The 16,433-nt window shown below is 44.0% G+C and overlaps 1 protein-coding gene across 2 annotated transcripts in view; it reads left to right on the forward strand.

Annotated features, from left to right (window-relative positions):
- Nucleotides 1-2,974: 2,974 nt before the first annotated feature.
- PPP2R5A (protein phosphatase 2 regulatory subunit B'alpha) overlaps nt 2,975-16,433 on the forward strand; it is a 45,220-nt gene continuing 31,761 nt past the window's right edge. The window contains exon 1 of one of the 2 annotated variants that reach the window (XM_080616387.1): nt 2,975-4,007. In XM_080616387.1, the coding sequence (XP_080472513.1) occupies nt 3,857-4,007 (151 nt within the window). In that variant the 5' untranslated portion in view covers nt 2,975-3,856. The remainder of the gene's footprint in view (nt 4,008-16,433) is intronic. The other variant, XM_080616386.1, reaches the window with a different exon arrangement.

Raw genomic sequence — 16,433 nt, forward strand, 5'->3', positions numbered from 1 at the left:
TTCAAAAGGTCTCACTTCTGGGTAAAAAGGCGCTAAGAAGGAAATAAATCTCTTATGATTGAATGAAGAGAACTGCAAGTGTGACTTTTAGTTAAATTGCTCCAGAATATTGCTTCTCTGTTTTGAATAATGATTGTGAATGATAATGAGCTTTCTTCCAAGTCAAGTTACAGACATGCGTGTGGTTTTGCAGAATCAATGCTTCAGTGAATACTGAGGGCTCTGACTTAAGAGTGGGAATAGCTTGGCATAAAATTACTATTCACAACATTCTCTGCAGAGACCTCAGACTTTGATGAATTGGGTTTGGAGCCAGCAGCTTATAACCTGGCATTATCACTGTGTGCCTTTAAATACACTCTCAAAACCAGGAGGTTGAGAAGCTGACTCAGAGCAGCTCCGGCAGCTGTGTAGGAAGCAGTATGTGCAGAAAGCAGGGAAGGGCAATCTTCAGCCTTCTCAAACGTAGCTATTTCAGATTGACAGCCAGAGCTCTTGCTTTTGGTTTTCTTTCCAAACACCCCAGCCCCACAGGCCTGCATGCTCCAATGGTTTCCCATGTAACGCCACTAGCTTCGAGTGAACGTTAATTCAAACATTACCATTGCAATTTGGGAAGCTCTAGCTGGTCTGTGGAGCTGTTGCCGATTCTGTTCTGAAACAGAAGAGTTATCTTAAGAAGACAAAACAAAACTCAACAGGTAAACACATTTTTCATTTATTTGAGAGAATAAACCAGCTTCTTTTTGTTTGGCTGACTCAGATTTCACCAATGTTTCTGTTACGAGTGATACACGAAGATACGCTCTGGAAATATCTCCCAGTGCAATTGATATGAAAATCCTATCATCGCAAGCCTACACCTATTATTTACCAAGGTCTTTGCGTCATGAATTTCAGCTGCCAACAGGCTTTTACAACATAAACAGCAATGAAAACCACTGCAAAGCCCCATAAGAAGAAAATACTTGAAGAAGAAAAGATTTTATATCTCAGGACTTGGATAAGGCTCTTCATTAACAAAATTCAAACTATTTAATTGATGAAACTTTAAGGCAGCCTCTTTCACACTGGGAGCAGGCAGCAAGGCTTGAGTTGCCAATAAACAGTGTACAGGGGACACTGGGCAGTGTCAGCTTCTAAAAATGGGTGCAGAAGAAAATGACAGCTGGTGGAGGGCAGGCAGGAACAGAAGAACACACCGACACAGGGTCTGGGCCTGAGTGCTCTTGATAAGAGCTGTGAGCCATAAGGCAAAATGTGAATTAACCAAGTAAGGAATGCAAATGTATCTTTACTGCAACAAGCCCATGAGCTGGCAGTTTAAAAGACAAGCACCCAAAGACTGCCATGTTGTCTTTAAGATGTATTTGGTAATAAACAAAGAACTACAAAGTCTACATACCTGCAAGAAAGATAACAGCATATTACGCTTGTCCGCTGCTATTTCTAGCTATGCTATATCCAGAATTGAAACTAAAGTATATAGAAAGAGAATTCTCTTAGAGAACTCTCCATCTCTCTGTTTTGGAACACTGAAGATGACTTCCCAAAGGCAACAAAGTAGGGAGATGCACAAGTAATCATACATTAAAACGTTGTGCTGACAGAGGAAGGTAAAAAGGAAGGAATGACAGAAGAAAACACAGACAACAGTTTCTATTGAACAGGGTTCCACAGTCTCAGTCTTCTTTTATGTTTGCACAAAGCTATAATCTACACTTGGCTTTTGATTTATGGCTTATACATATAAAAATTAAACTCTAAGTCATGAGGGCAAATTAGCAAACATTTATGGTTACCTTGCAGTATTTATGTCCTACCACAGCTACTGAAACTCGAGTGTGTATTTAAAATACTACAAATACTTATTTGCTGAATTGGTACCTAAAACCATGTAGGAAGAAGAAATGTGCTGATGTGCATAAAACTTCTATGGGAATGACTAGAGCCGAAGGCATCCCACATGTGTGGAGTTCCAAAGGGGGAAGCTGCTCCCATATGGAAGCGGGACCGAGCAGCAGTCAGACTGGCACACACCACCGTGACTCTGATGTGATGCTGCAGCCTCGGGTCTCATTTCTCGCAGCCCAAAGCAGAAGCAATGAGTTACTCCATAAACATTCCCTCCTGGAAAGCTCAGCACGTGTTTGTCCGGGGCAGTTCTGTGCCTTCAGCCTACAAACGAGACTGTGACTCGGGGGAGAAAGTGAGCGCTATGGTAACGCGGATCCGCCAGGGCCGAACTCATCCGGAGAGGCACGGAAGCCACAACACGTGGATGCCCCGGGAGGGAGGGGAAACACAAGGCAGCAGCACTTGTAAAGCGGCACAAACCGCGTCGCTCGCTGCTGAACACCCTTCCCGCAGCTTCCCCCGTAAGGGGCATCCCCTGTCCGGCTGCTAACGGCTTGTTGAATGCACCCAGCGGGCTGCTGCACTCGTAGCCACGCCGGTGCCGCCGGCGGACATCAGAGCCGGAGCCCGGCTTGCCCGCGGCCCGGCTGAGGCTGGGCGCCCGCGGCCCGGCTGAGGCTGGGCGCCCGCGGCGGGAAGATAGCCCGGTCCCAGCGCCACCTCCTCCCGGCTGCCGGCCGCCAGCCACCCACCGAGAGGGCCCGAACTCCACACGCGACGCAGGCCTCCGCCGGCTTCACGCCGGTGGGCGTAACTGCGCGGTGACGTCACACACCCAACATTCCCGCCCCCCAGCGCGGATTGGCTGGCGTCCGTCCAATCCGCTATATCCAACCGTTCCCCTTCCCTCGCCTTGGAACGTCACCGGTAAGCCCCGCCTACCGCCCCGCCCCTCCTCGCAATTGGACAAGCCTTCTGTCAATCACTTCCGCCTCACTCTCGCGCCCTCCCCAAGCCCCTCAGCGAGGAGAAGGGCGGCGGGGGATGTCCCACGATCCTCTCTTCTCATTGGCTGTCCTGCGCCGTCAATCATCCAGCGCCGCCAGCAGCGGCCACTCCTCTCCGCCCTTCTTGCCCCCTTGGCGGTGGCCTCGCCCCGCCCCTCTCCCTTCCCTCCTCCCCTCAACTCCGCTCGCTCCGCCAAGTTCCGCGGCCCCTCGCCCGGCGGCTCCGGGGCGCTGTGGCTGCGGCGGGCGGGCGGGCAGGCACCTCGCGGCGGCCCCAGCTTGGAGCAGGCAGGATGACGGCGGAGGCGCGGGGAGCACCCAGCGGCAGTTGAAGGCAGAGAATAAGGGGCGTGTGGAAGCGAGCGGCTGAGGAGCGGGGAGTGGAAGCCGCCTTCCCGGCGAGCTCGGCCCAGGGGCGATTCCGGCCGATGACGGCGGGCTCGGCGCGGGCTGGCGCAGGCGAGCCCGGCTGAAGGGAACGCGGAGCGAGCGAGGCGGGAGCAGGGCAGCGGCTTTCCCGAGACCGGCCCTGCCCTGAGGAAAACGGGAGCCCCGGCCGTGCTGCCCCCACCCGCCGCGGGAAAGTTTGCCGCCCGCCCGCCCTGCGGAGCGGAGTTGTCGCTGGGTTGGTTTGTTTGTTTTTCCCTTCCCTTCTCCCCCTTTTCCGTTCCCCCGCCGGCCGCCGCTCCCCCCCGCCTCCCCGGCAGCCGGCCCCGCGCCCAGAGGAAACGCCGAGGGAAGCAGGAACAGAGGAGCCAGGCTTCAGCTCGGACCCGGGAGCCTCCCCAGCGTCCGCCGCCAGACTCTCTTTTCCCCTCTTCCCGTCCGTGTGGTGTGCGCGGGCAGGGAGACCTGGGTCTGCCGTTCTCTTGGATTTTGTGGGGGTTTTGTGGTTTTTGTTTAAGCCCCTTTTTTGGCCGCCCGCTTCTCCCTCCGCTTTAATATATGCTTCTGGAGAGCGACGTCCCCCCGCGCCGCCTCACCGCCCAGCCATGTCGGCGGCCATCTCTGCCGCGGAGAAAGTGGATGGCTTCACACGGAAATCGGTGCGCAAGGCTCAGAGGCAGAAGCGCTCGCAGGGCTCCTCGCAGTTCCGCAGCCAGAGCAGCCAGGTGGAGCTCTCGCCGCTGCCCCAGCTCAAAGGTACCCGTCTGCGTCTTTCCCCCGCTCCTCTCCCGCGCACCCCAGCCCTCCGGCTACAGGTGCCGGTGCCCTCGGGCGCCCGCGGGTGTCTTTTTCTGACACCGCTCGCATGCCCCGCGCTGCCCTGTGGCCGCCTGCCCTGCCTTGCCCTCTTCTCTGCACCCTCTGCCCTTTAGCCGTGTCCTCCTCCGCTCCCGGTGCTTTCCAGGGCGCTTCCTCTACTCGTGTAAATAGGTGGTGTACAGGTTGGTGCTCCTTTACTGCCCCAGGGACTGACTCCATTAACTCGCCACGCTTTTCCTGGGTAACTTAAGAGGAAGCGTAGGGCGGGCAGGTTTGCTTTTTGAGGGCTTTCTGCGGAAGGTGTGGACGGTAAGTTGAGTTCAGGAGTGCTGGCAACCGAGCTCCTAAACCTCGGAGCGAGTGGTGGCTCCTCCCACGGGGGGACTTTGCAAAGAGGAACTCTGTGCCTGTAGCATAGTATGCTGATTTACCGGAGAGAGTTGGCGTTTGGCTTCTAGGTTCCTTTCCATCACTTTTGGGTAGTTATTTGAATGGCGTTTTGGCTTAGTTTAATGATCAGGAGTTGCCTCAGAGGCCTTCTCCTGCATAGTGGTGTACTGGGAGCACTCACAAGTGAATGGAAACTGTAGATGCTGGCACTGCTGACAGTAAAATAGGTAGTGCAGGTTTTATCCTTTGTACGGGAGCTAAATCTGAAAAGACTCAGTTTATTAGATTGCAGAAATAAAACGGAAGTTAATTGCAACATTTAAACATCAAAATAAATTTCCAGGTATTTCTTCTTTTACAAAGTCTTGATTAGGCAGAGAATACAAACTTGTTACTAAAGTATTTGACGGGGACTTGGGAAGTAAAGGAGAGAGATTACCTTAACATGACCCAGCGTATTAATTCTACTTCCACAAGTGTTAAAGTCTCATGTTTTTTGACGCTGCATCATATGATCGTGGAAAAAGTCTGACTGGCAGCAAATACCCAAAATCTGAATTAAATAGAACAAACTTAAAAATCTTCAGGCATACTGCGTAGTTTTGTTTTCCTGTTGGATTTCTATGGCTTTTACTGCCGTGGCTGTAGTATTTCAAGGCTTTCATTTTTCCCTACTCTTGAGTGGCAGATGTCCACGAACAAACTGGCTTTTGGCAGAAGTGTTATTAAACACAACTAAGCTTGGGCAGGAGAATAACAAGGGGAGTTTTCGGGGCTTTTTAGCATGTTTGTTGCAGCAGCTTTGGGTGTTACTTTTAACAACAGCAGGGGTGTTCTTGCTGCTTGTTTGGGGCTTGCTTTTCTCTGTGAAGTTGTGTCCTGTGTTAGTGCACTAGTTTGATTTGAGGGATTCATAACCAGAATAATCTGTTTTAAACTGATTTAGTTCCTGCTGTTCACGTGCTGCTTTGACAGTGTATTTTCCTCAGAGAGCTTTTTTATAAAGCAACACTTGAGACCTTGTAAAAGCACTTGGTAAATATTGCACATAGGTGGCAGACTTCAGAAAGTTGGAGTCCTGATCCAGCAAACAGTTAAACATACGAACTTTATGCAGGGAGTAATTCCAGCTTCAATCAGCAAAATGTCCAAGTTTACATTCTTTGCTGAACTGGGACTTTAATATTAAATTTGTAACTCCATATGATTAAGTCTTACAGTTTTGTGAGTGTGGTTTTACAGCTTTTTACTTCTAATACAGTGAAAATTTGCATGGCATCAGCAGCTCAGATGTTTGGAAATTTGAGGTCATAAACTATCAGAGGAATTTCTTCAGTTAGGCAGAGTTTTATAGGAGTTTGAATTGCCTTAAGTTCTTAAAGGAAAATCACAATTGGCTTTATGCTTAGGATTTAAAGACTTGTCCTCTAAACCTGCTTCAGAACGTAAATGTGGGCAAAACGTGCTTTTATGAGTTATAATATGCAGTTGTCAGAAAGTTGGGCAGCACTGCTCTGCATGTTTTCTCCCTTGGGTTTGTGATGTTAGATTTGACCTGAATGTAGCTATAAGACATAGGATGATTCCTCTCCATCTGCGTTACTCTTCCTTTTCTCTCTTGAACCTCCCCTGCCACCCACACCAAAACAGGGTCTAGGAAAGGAAGTGTTTGCTCTCTATATACATTTAGAAGCCATTTTGTTCTAATCAAGGGAAGATGAAGCTTTGCTTTGAAGTTAACATGGAATTCAGTAATAGTTGTGATGCTGCCAGTGTGGTATCATCTACAGAGTAGTAGGCAGTGTTCTGACAGGGGATATGAAGTACATTCATTATACTGATGCCTATAAGCATGCACTTAGGAAATTAAATGAAGACTTTTTGCTTTTCCAGGTACGTTCTAATAAATTTTTAAATCAGAGGTGTTTGAAGCCTGTATTAGGAGAAAAGTAGTGTTTTGTAGGTGAAAAAAGCAGTTGGGTATTAATCTGCTGTAAAATCTTTCATCTTGTTTATAGTTATTTCTTTCATTACTTTTCAGAAACAGATATTCTAAATGAAGTATAAACCTCCACAACAGGTTTGTCAGACTGGCCTAAAAGACTTGCTCTGATTTACCTGGAAGGAGAGATGTTCCAGAAGAAAAAGTACTCAGCCACTTTAAAAACTCCCTTCTTGGGTAGATGATGTTGTGGGTATTTTTTCCCCTTTATCTAGGGACTGTTGTTTGTTTGGCACTGAAATGGCCAGATCAGGTTGTGTAACACGCTTTTATAGTTATGTTGTTGGAAAGCCTGTAGACAGATAATCTTAAAAGTACATATTTCTGGAGTTAATCATCCTGCTGCTGTGTATGACCAAAATGCCTTAATTCGCCTGCATAGTGTATTGCTACTAGGAGAAGAAATCTATCTGTAACTAGTAGGGAACAGTCCCAAATAGTAGTTGAATTTCTCTTCAGAGGTTTTTGTTGTGGGAGTGAGATTGAGATGAGGGGTAGCAAGACTGTGTGTTGTTTAACATTCAGCTTATTTATTGTATGTGAATATAGCTATCATTTTAGCTAGAAACTCAGCAAAACCTGCTTGGTGTCAGCATACATAAAATAAATTAGCAATGTGTTCTTCAGTTAAGCAGGTTTCCTATGTGTGTGTTATTCAGGAGAGTGTCCATTTTACTGTTTTTTGTAGCAGCTGAATAAGAAACAACTGCAGACCCAGTGACAGAATTTAAAATGTTAAACCTCTTAGAAGTTGAAGTTACTTTTTCCCCATCTCCTTTTCTCTGTTACTTCGTTCAGCCAAAATAACATGCTGGTTAACAGCAGGATTTTATCACTCCATGGGCAATTCAGAGTGTTGAGTTTAAAGAAATCTGTCAAAGGAAGTGTTATTTGTAACATCTTAACATCTTTTAATGTCTTTGTCTCAATAGCAAGGTGTTTCAAAACGAGACTGCAGGACTGTATGGTTATATTCATTTTTTGACAAAAGAGGTGCAACTTGACCTCGGAGCTTGATTTGACTCAATAAAGTAAAAGTATGCCTACTTGTTTCTATCGCTTTTGGGTGAAGAAGTGTGTAAAAATAGAGGTGGAAATGGTGAATAGAAAACACAACTTGTTGCTTTTAGTACTGTTAATATGGTCTGTCAGGTTGTAAAGTAAATAATACCTTTTTCTTTTCCCCTATGTACCAAGCATGTCGAGTGCAGCTGGAATGGATAAATGTTTCCTGATGCTTTTCGGTGATCTTCTCAGTAGTGAATATCCATTTGGGAAGATGCATGTCACCACAGGCTTATTTACTATATCATGCGAACAAATATACTATATCAGCAAACAAATACATTGAAAAGAAATTCTTAGTGTTCGCTTCCAAATGAAACTCTCTCCCCACAGAGAAATCTCTATTCCTTACAGCAGAACAACTGGAAAGTGGTCCAAAAATCTTTCAGCCATAGGCAAGTGATGGTTATAATGATAGTTATATATATATATATATAAAACTATATATAGTTATAGGGGGGCTGGGGAAGTGGTGAAGTACCCTGGAATAAGGCATATTTAAGACAACCTTCCAGTGTGTAGTTTCAGCAGTGAAATAAGGAGGCTAAAACAGGTGTTAACAATTGTATTTTCTTTACTTAACCCCTTGAGAGATCTTGGTGGGGTTTGGCTGAAAACCAGGTGTTGTGTTCAAGCTAAGCTTTTGTGGGAATATTCCAGGAAGGCCTAAGAAGCTTGCTTATGGGTAGAATTTTAATGTTATTACATGTAGCAGGGTCATTTCAGACCTTCAGCTTTGACTAGTTTGAGTCATATAGTGTGCGCTTGAGTGACAAAAATAAGCAGAGTTAAAAACAGCTGAGAGGAATTCTCTTCTCATATTAAGTTGCCTTTGCTCCCCAAAGGAAAATGTCCTTCAGAATTTTAGGATGGTTTACATTTACTACAGCCTTAATAAATACTTGTGAAATGTCAGTTTGCTGTCTCAGATATGCACTTTTTTTTGCATCCCTTGTGATTCATTGTTATTTCCTCTCCTGTAGTCCCCCATCCTCTACCTTTTGTATTCAACATCCCTTGCAATTGCAATCCTTGCAGGAGCTTTTCCATAGGAGAAAGAATCTTTATGTCAGGTGAAGAATGAGGATGTTCTGTAAGGAATTTAGATTTAACTCTTATGTATAACCTGAGGAGGGTATACTGTAAACCAGTCAAAACTTCTGGTTAGTGAAGTTGCGGTCTTGAGAAATGGAGAACCTGTAATAGCTAAAAAAGCTTTAGGGTTGTTTTTTAATATTCTAATGTAGTTCTCTGTTTAATTTTATTATTTTTGTTTTCTATATTAAGGAACTGTTCCTCGTTTATTGAGTGGAACATTTAGTCTTTAATTCTTAACAAATCGACCTTTTTATCCTTAGACTTGAATTTTTGGTCTTAGAATATACTTCCATCAAGAGCAACTCCTAAATATAGAGCCTATTGACAGTCTTCACATGAACTTTTCTATTTAAATCTTTCACATCTTCTGTGTGCCAGCTTAGGATCAGATTTCTTTTTCCATATTCGTTGCTTTCTAGTTGAGGCAGATATTAGTTTTGCAGGTGCTGAATTTAATGTTAGTTACTGTAGGAGATACAAATGGAATTGCTTTATTGCTTCAGGCTATCTGGTCAAAAGAAGATTACTTCAATCTACAGATTTATTTATATGTGTGTATATGTATATATTGAAGTACCTATCTAAAAAGCATTCAGTGTTTTTGAAAAGGTGTGATGCCAACAGTTCTGGACAGATTAATACTGTATATCAGCATAGAAGGGATGTGTGTTGTGTTCTTAGGAAAAAAGACCCTTCCATTGGGAAAGGTATAACGTTTAGCTTCTATGCCATTGTAGTCCTGACTCTTGGCTTAATCTAGCAGGCTAAAATTTTATTTATAGTCTCATAACAGTGTGTGGATTTGGAAGGTTGAACCACAGCCAAACTAGATGAATAGGTAGTAAGTAACGCCTATTTTATAAGACTTTTGTGGCAAAATGCGCTATTACGAACTGGACTTACAGTGACAGCTTCTCTTGAATGTCTGAATCACTGATTTTATCACAGAGTCACTGAACTAGTTGCTGTGAAGTTTTGCTGAGTTCATGGCCAATGAAGTATGTTGTCTACGGGATGCCTATTTCATGATATACTTTTGACTTGAAGGCAGAGCTCCTCATAGTTAAGGTTGCCTACAATTTTCCTTCACAAGACCTTATTCTCAGCTGCTTACAGCATTGCTAAACCGTTTGGACTGAAGTTTTCCATGCCAAGTATGGACAGCTTGATTTGGAACTGTTCCTCAGGCTAATTTTCTTCGTTTCAGCAAAAAACCAATTCAAACTGCTTCTGAGACTGGAAGGAAAATAAATTGTGTAGTGTCAATATTAAGAAAAGAAAAAGATTAAAAGATAAAAAGAAAGGGACTCCTCATCAAGAACTGCAGCGATAGGACAAGGGGTGATGGATTCAAGCTGAAACAGGGGAAGTTCAGGTTAGATCTAAGGCAGAAGCTCTTCCCTGTGAGGGTGGTGAGGTGCTGGCACAGGGTGCCCAGAGAAGCTGTGGCTGCCCCATCCCTGGCAGTGTTCAAGGCCAGGTTGGACAGAGCCTTGGGCGACATGGTCTAGTGTGAGGGCTGGAACTGGGTGATCTTAAGGTCCTTTCCAACACAAACCATTCTGTGATTCTTGAGGCTTAATGTTTAGCACATAGTTATTGATGAAGAAGTTCATTAAGAGCTTAGCACATAGTTCTTGATGAAGATCGTTTGCTTCAAATTTCCAAACATGCTCAGTACCTGTTGCAGGTCAGTAACAAGACTGATGATTCAGTATCTACTATGCTATTCTATATAGATATTTCAGGATATACTGAAGTATCTACCCTGAAGGCAAGCTACTCTCACGTCCTATGCTGTGTGAGGCTGCTGTGCATGGCTTTCCTTTGGTTTTCTTGCCTGTGATACTGCTAGGCACAGCAACTAAGTGTATGGAAAACTTGTCTTTTTCTACAAGCAGGAACCCAGAAGTGTGTTACTGGTGAGGGAATAGTGTGGGAGTGGTGAGCTGGTTAAAGAAGCTTGAGTGGAAAGAGACTGCAGAAGCTACCTCCTGTCCAGTAGCTGTAGTAAGCTCAGTATTTAGAGTCTCAGCATTCCTGTTGGCCATGAAACTTACTGGAAATGTTTCTTGTCCTACTGTCTTCTGGTGTCTTCATAGTTTTCCCTTGCAGCCGTGGTTTTTGAACTTTCCATGGTCTTCCTGAAACTTCATGGGCTCAGGGCTTTTGTTCTGTACATCGGGAATTGATGGCAGATGAGTTGGCTCACAAAATGAGAGTCTTGAGAATTTAAAAACAAGAACAACTGCAGCAGCCATGAGTAGAGCACGAAATTCACTTTCACTGTGTTGAGTAGTACTGCTTCTGGCTACTACATGTTTGGGGAGGAAAGGGAAAGTGAAGCTGAGAAAGGCCACTAAAATGTAGATGCAGGATACTAGGCCTTAGTATTTTAAGTGTATGGAGGCTATGGGAAGACACAGCAGTCTGATCAGAATTGTAGGTGACTTGTAGCCTGCTAAAGCAGCAGTATGTATTGCTGCTATGAATATGGTGAAGGGAAAAGGCTATGCTTGGTGACATTGGTAGCTTTTGTCAGCTTCATGGATAAGATAGGGTTCAGAAGAGAAGTATGAATTTTGCTATGGAGCTGGGAAGTCAAGGTGTGAGTAACAACAAAAATGCTGTTTGCACACGTACATTCAAGATGTTCTAATAAGTGATTTTTAAACCCTTAAGAATTGAAGACATTACAGCTACTCCCTACCATACCAGGAAAACGTTCAGTGTGTTATGCAGAGTTGCTTTTTCAAAGTACTGACTGGTATCCAATTCAGTTTATATCCAGAACCATCACACATTTGGAGAGTTGTCAAGCTGTGAATAAGAGGCAAAAGCAGCACTGTAGATCTTCATAGAAGAACAGAAAAAGGAGGTGGGGTAAGGGTAGAGAAGGGCAGTGTAGCATGGTCCAGTGATCTTAAGGCCCTTTCCAACCCTAACTGTTCTACGATTCTGAAGAAGAGCAGGAATAAAAGTCACAGTAATTTGTCTGAATATGAAAGGGGAAGCAGCTTGATTTCTGCTCTTGTTGTATTTGAGAACTAGCATAAACAAGGCAACTTTCAGAAGTGATTTAATAGGTTACTTTGGCTCTGTAGATGGTTGGGCCTTTAAAAAATAGAACCACAGCTTTTATTTTCTTAATGTCTCCTCAAGTAAAATTCTGTGAGGAAGTGCAGGGAAATAAAATGGATCTAGAAAGAAAAAGAAGTTCCATTTAGTATAATTGGGTAAAGCTTTTGGCAAGTGTATAATGTTTCTTATTCAAAATCCTGTGCTGAAAGTGTGGCATACATATAAGACTGAAGTCAGTTAAGCAGCGTAAATTTTGGTTCCACACTTGCTGTAACAGCAACAAGTGATGAGACTTGAACTTAGATTTTGAATTCTAGATGTGAAATCACTTTGTGCACTTCAGCACTGTTGGATTCCATAGGGAAGCAGAATCCAGGCATTATATTGAGATGCAAAATCCAGACGCAAGTGTGGGAACCCTGAAAGAGGTGTAGGCTGAGTCCCACAGTACAGCCAGGAAGGGCAAGGACTGGTGATTTATATTGCTGTGTATTTTCCCTTAAGAGTAGGAAGCAACTCAGTACATCAAAACTGTGTAAATTCAGTTTAAAAGCAGTCAAGAGATTTTGCCAAATGAGAATATACTTAAGTGTAGGATCCCTCTTTACTGAATGCTTCATGTTTACAGGTTTTGATAGGAAGAACTCTTAGAGTATGGTTAAAATTGACAAGAAAAGTAGCTCAACCTTCAGGAGGCTAAATATTTAAGTGAAGTGGGTGAGGATATCCTGCAAGTGCCTGCATATTCATCCTCTCAGGATGGCGTAGTCCCATTGAGGTCAGTGGGAGTGGGGTCACTGAATGCAGCAGAACCAGGATTTCACCTGTGTTTCCAGTTGAATTTAACCTCAGTTCTTCCTACCGTAAGGAAGAACTAATTACACCACTTACTATAAAGTATCTCATCTGCCTCACAAAACTGAGAATTAAGAAACACTGGTTTAGCTGATTCATAAAGTACATATTTATCTGAGGAATTAATCCAATACCTGTAACTTCCACCTGGATTTACACAGAGATTCAAGGGCAGAGGAATTTTTTCCCCATGGCTTTTGAAAAGCCAGATTGCACATTTCCTCTGGCACAGATTTCCTATTAAGTTACTTCCCTATACATCCCCTTCACACATTTATAACAGCTAAGTGCTACATGAACTGCAGAATGAGTTTCTGTGCTTCTCTGCAGTATTCTTTAACAGCAAGTACCCCTTGGTTTCAAATAAAAGGCACTCAGCACTGATTTTTGCCATGGGAAAACAATGTGTTTCTTCAGTTTCTGAGAAAATACAAACTTGATTTGTAATGTTGATTTGCATTTTCCAATGTGATCTCAAAGTGGAGCAACTTCAGCATCTTACCCAAAATAAGCTTCATGCTTTGATAAGGTGAGGGAATGATCGGGGAAGAATACAAGTTAATGTATTTAAAAACAATATCCCAGACCAGATCCACTTGTGGCATACTTATCAATGTTCACTCATTATAAAATACCATCATTTCAGTCACACAGAAGTTTGGCAGTTGACTTAATAAAAGGGAACTTAAATTGAAATACAGTTTCTGCCCTTTCAAGCTTAAAAAGTGCAAATCAGTTTGGTTTGGTTGTTTGGTTCTGGTCATGCAAAGTGTTAACGTTCCTGTGACTAGAGAATGGCTTTGGTGCAGCACTGTGTAATGGGTACTGAGCTGCAGTTTTGACTGAGTCTGTGGCACACAACCTTGTCACCTGCTTTTCAGTTGTCTTTATCTCCTGTGTAATGTACTTAGAGGCTACTACAGCTCCTGAGGTTGGAGCAGGAAAATAGGGAGCAGAGCTGTTCAGATTGTTCTGATTCTTAGCAAGGTAAATGTGAAGCAGTTCCTGGAGTCTGCCTCATCACAACCTCTGTACTCTTTTTCTCTTTCTGTGGAATCTCCTGGGTCTTGGTGCTGGTTCATTTTCCTGGCACATGAAGGGAGTTGCTGGGAGTTAACAGGTTGTTGTGTACCAGTCTCTCTGTAGGTGCTTTGGGTTTGTGGCTGATACAGTGTAACCTGGGTTAGACTTTGAAGAGAAGACCTGTTTATATACCCAGGACTTTTTCACCTGTGTTTGCCCTCTTATTAGGAGGACTTCTTGGAAGCGTGCATGTTTTACCATAAGAAAGACCTGTGTTGCATTTCAGTATGCTCTGTAGGAGCTGTATTTTCTGGTTTGGGAAAGCAGTTTGAATTCTCAGGTGTTTGTATCAACTTTGATCATTTTAAGTTAAAGGTTGCCATCTATCCCATATTCACATCTTCTGAGAGGGCATTTCCTAGTCCAGAAATCAATTACTCTCCCCTCTTTCCCAGTTTAATGACCTGGCTGTGCATGTTAATTCTGTGATAGGATTTATCACTATTTCCTTAAAGAGGCAGGGTTCCTCTTTCTAAGATCACTAATACACCTTCAGTAACCCAGTGTAACCACTGTTTGGGCTAATGTCTCGCATGCAAGAGAGAATCATGGAATCACAGAATGATTTGGGTTGGAAAGGACCTTAAGATCATCCAGTTACAACCCCTGCCATGGGCAGGGATGTCCCACACTAGAGCAGGTTGCTGCAAGCCCCTGTGTCCAACCTGGCCTTGAACACTGCCAGGGATGGGGCAGCCACAGCTTCGCTGGGCACCCTGTGCCAGCGCCTCAGCACCCTCACAGGGAAGAGCTTCTGCCTTAGATCTAACCTGAACTTGCCCTCTTTCAGTTTGAACCCATCACCCCTTGTCCTATCGCTACAGTCCCTGATGAAGAGTCCCTCTCCAGCATCCTTGTAGCCCCCTTCAGACACCGGAAGCTGCTCTGAGGTCTCCACGCAGCTTCTCTTCTCCAGGCTGAACAGCCCCAATGTTCTCATCCTGTCTCCATACAGGAGGTGCTCCACTCCCCTGATCATCCTCACAGCCTCCTCTGGATTTGCTCCAACTGCTCCATGTCCTTCTTATGCTAAGGACACCAGAACTGCACACAGTGCTGCAAGTGGGGTCTCACAAGAATAGAGTGGAGGGGGGGGAGGATCACTAACCTCTTAGAGTCTCTGGTTATATTCAAGATAGGCCCGTCCTGGCATTAAAGCTGCCTGAAGATTTTGAAATAAGACAGTAAATACAGTAGCAGTGTTTGCCAAAACAAGAAATGAACGCATTGGGGAGTGTAACATTTGGCTTGCTGTGGAAGAAAGCTGCTTTCAAATACAAGAGGAGTAGCATAATGGGTTTTGAAAACATACACTTCAGCTGTGTAAGAAGTGAAACTTCCTTGCCTTTTGTAATTAATATGGTATCACTCTGAACAGCACAAACTGCTCAACTCCTCAGTGCTTTGACAAGCAGCACTGGTTCAGCTGTGTCAGGTCATTGGACAATATTCTTACTTTCTACCTTTCTTGTTCTTGCATGCAGCTGAGTTTCAGTTAGATTCTGAACTCGTGGTGTGCTCTTAAGGAAACCTTTGTGGTGTTGGAGTTCCATACATTGTTAAGGATGACGTTGGGGTTTTTTACGTTCTGGTTCCAGTCATTGGTATGGTTGAGGTTTTTGGTTGTTTGAGGAATCAATGGTGCTTTAAATCTCCGTTTTGGGAAAACATGGTAGAAATGAGGTGAATTGTGGCAGACCTGGTTTCTAGAGGCTTACTGTCTTTTTTAGGACCAAGAGAGTAATTTCTATTACTACTTGCATCTGACTGCATGTTGCTTTCTGTAATTAAAGAGCAGGAAACAAGCTACTGATATGAAAGCACTTCAGCTGGGTACTCTCTTACTGTATAAAGTGTCTTGGTTGACTGAAATCCTCATGAAAATCAGGAGATTTAATGTGGTAGCTGGAAATTCTTACTCTATGAGATTATAAGAAAGCTGGGAAGGTGGTAGAAACAATCAGGATAAGACACTTGCAGTTTCCCATCACTGCTAGGAGTCATGGCACAGCAGTTGTGACAGATGTTGTTAGATCAGCATAGGCTTTTGAAATTCAGGACTGGTTTGTTAAGGTCAACTGCTGGCCACGTGCAGTGGCAGATGTGAGACTGTCTGAACAAACAATATCTGTTACTGGATGGAAGAGAGCTTTCCAGGAGTGCTCTTAGTAAACAACTTCAAATTGTCTGTAGCCTCGCCTTTGTAACTTCATAAACATCCTTTTTCCTTTCTTCATTTTTTCCCCTGTTCTTCTTTTTTTCCCTTTTTCTTCTTTTCCCCCTTTTCCCTTGGCCTGCATCACAGAATTAATCTTAAATCCAGAATATTCTAATGAGAAAATGTTCTGGTTTCTTATCAATTTCAAAAGAAAAATGAAGGGTTGCTTGGATGATTTTTATCCGGTTGGTTGGTTTGGGCAGTTTTAATGTGACTTTGCACAGCTGGTTGGAGAAAGGTGTATATTAACTAAGATAAATCATGTGTTACAGGGGCAGTAGGGTGTCACAGTTATGTTTGAAGTATTGTTCATGTAGATCTCTTAGTGCAAGTCCTGCCTGACCACCATCTGCAGAGTAGTGTACCTGTAAGTGGAATCATAGAATAATTAGGATTGGAAAGGACCTTAAGATCATCTAGTGCCATGAGCAGGGGTGCCTCACAAGAGACCATGTTGCCCAGGGTTCTGTCCAACCTGGCCTTGAACACTGCCAGAGATGGAGCATTTACCACTTCTTTGGGCAACCTGTTCCTTATATCTAACCTGAACTTCCCCTGTTTGAGTTGTTTG

Source organism: Psittacula echo (genome assembly GCF_963264785.1).
Source record: "Psittacula echo genome assembly, chromosome: 4".
In the NCBI taxonomy this organism is placed as follows: Eukaryota; Metazoa; Chordata; class Aves; order Psittaciformes; family Psittacidae; genus Psittacula; species Psittacula echo.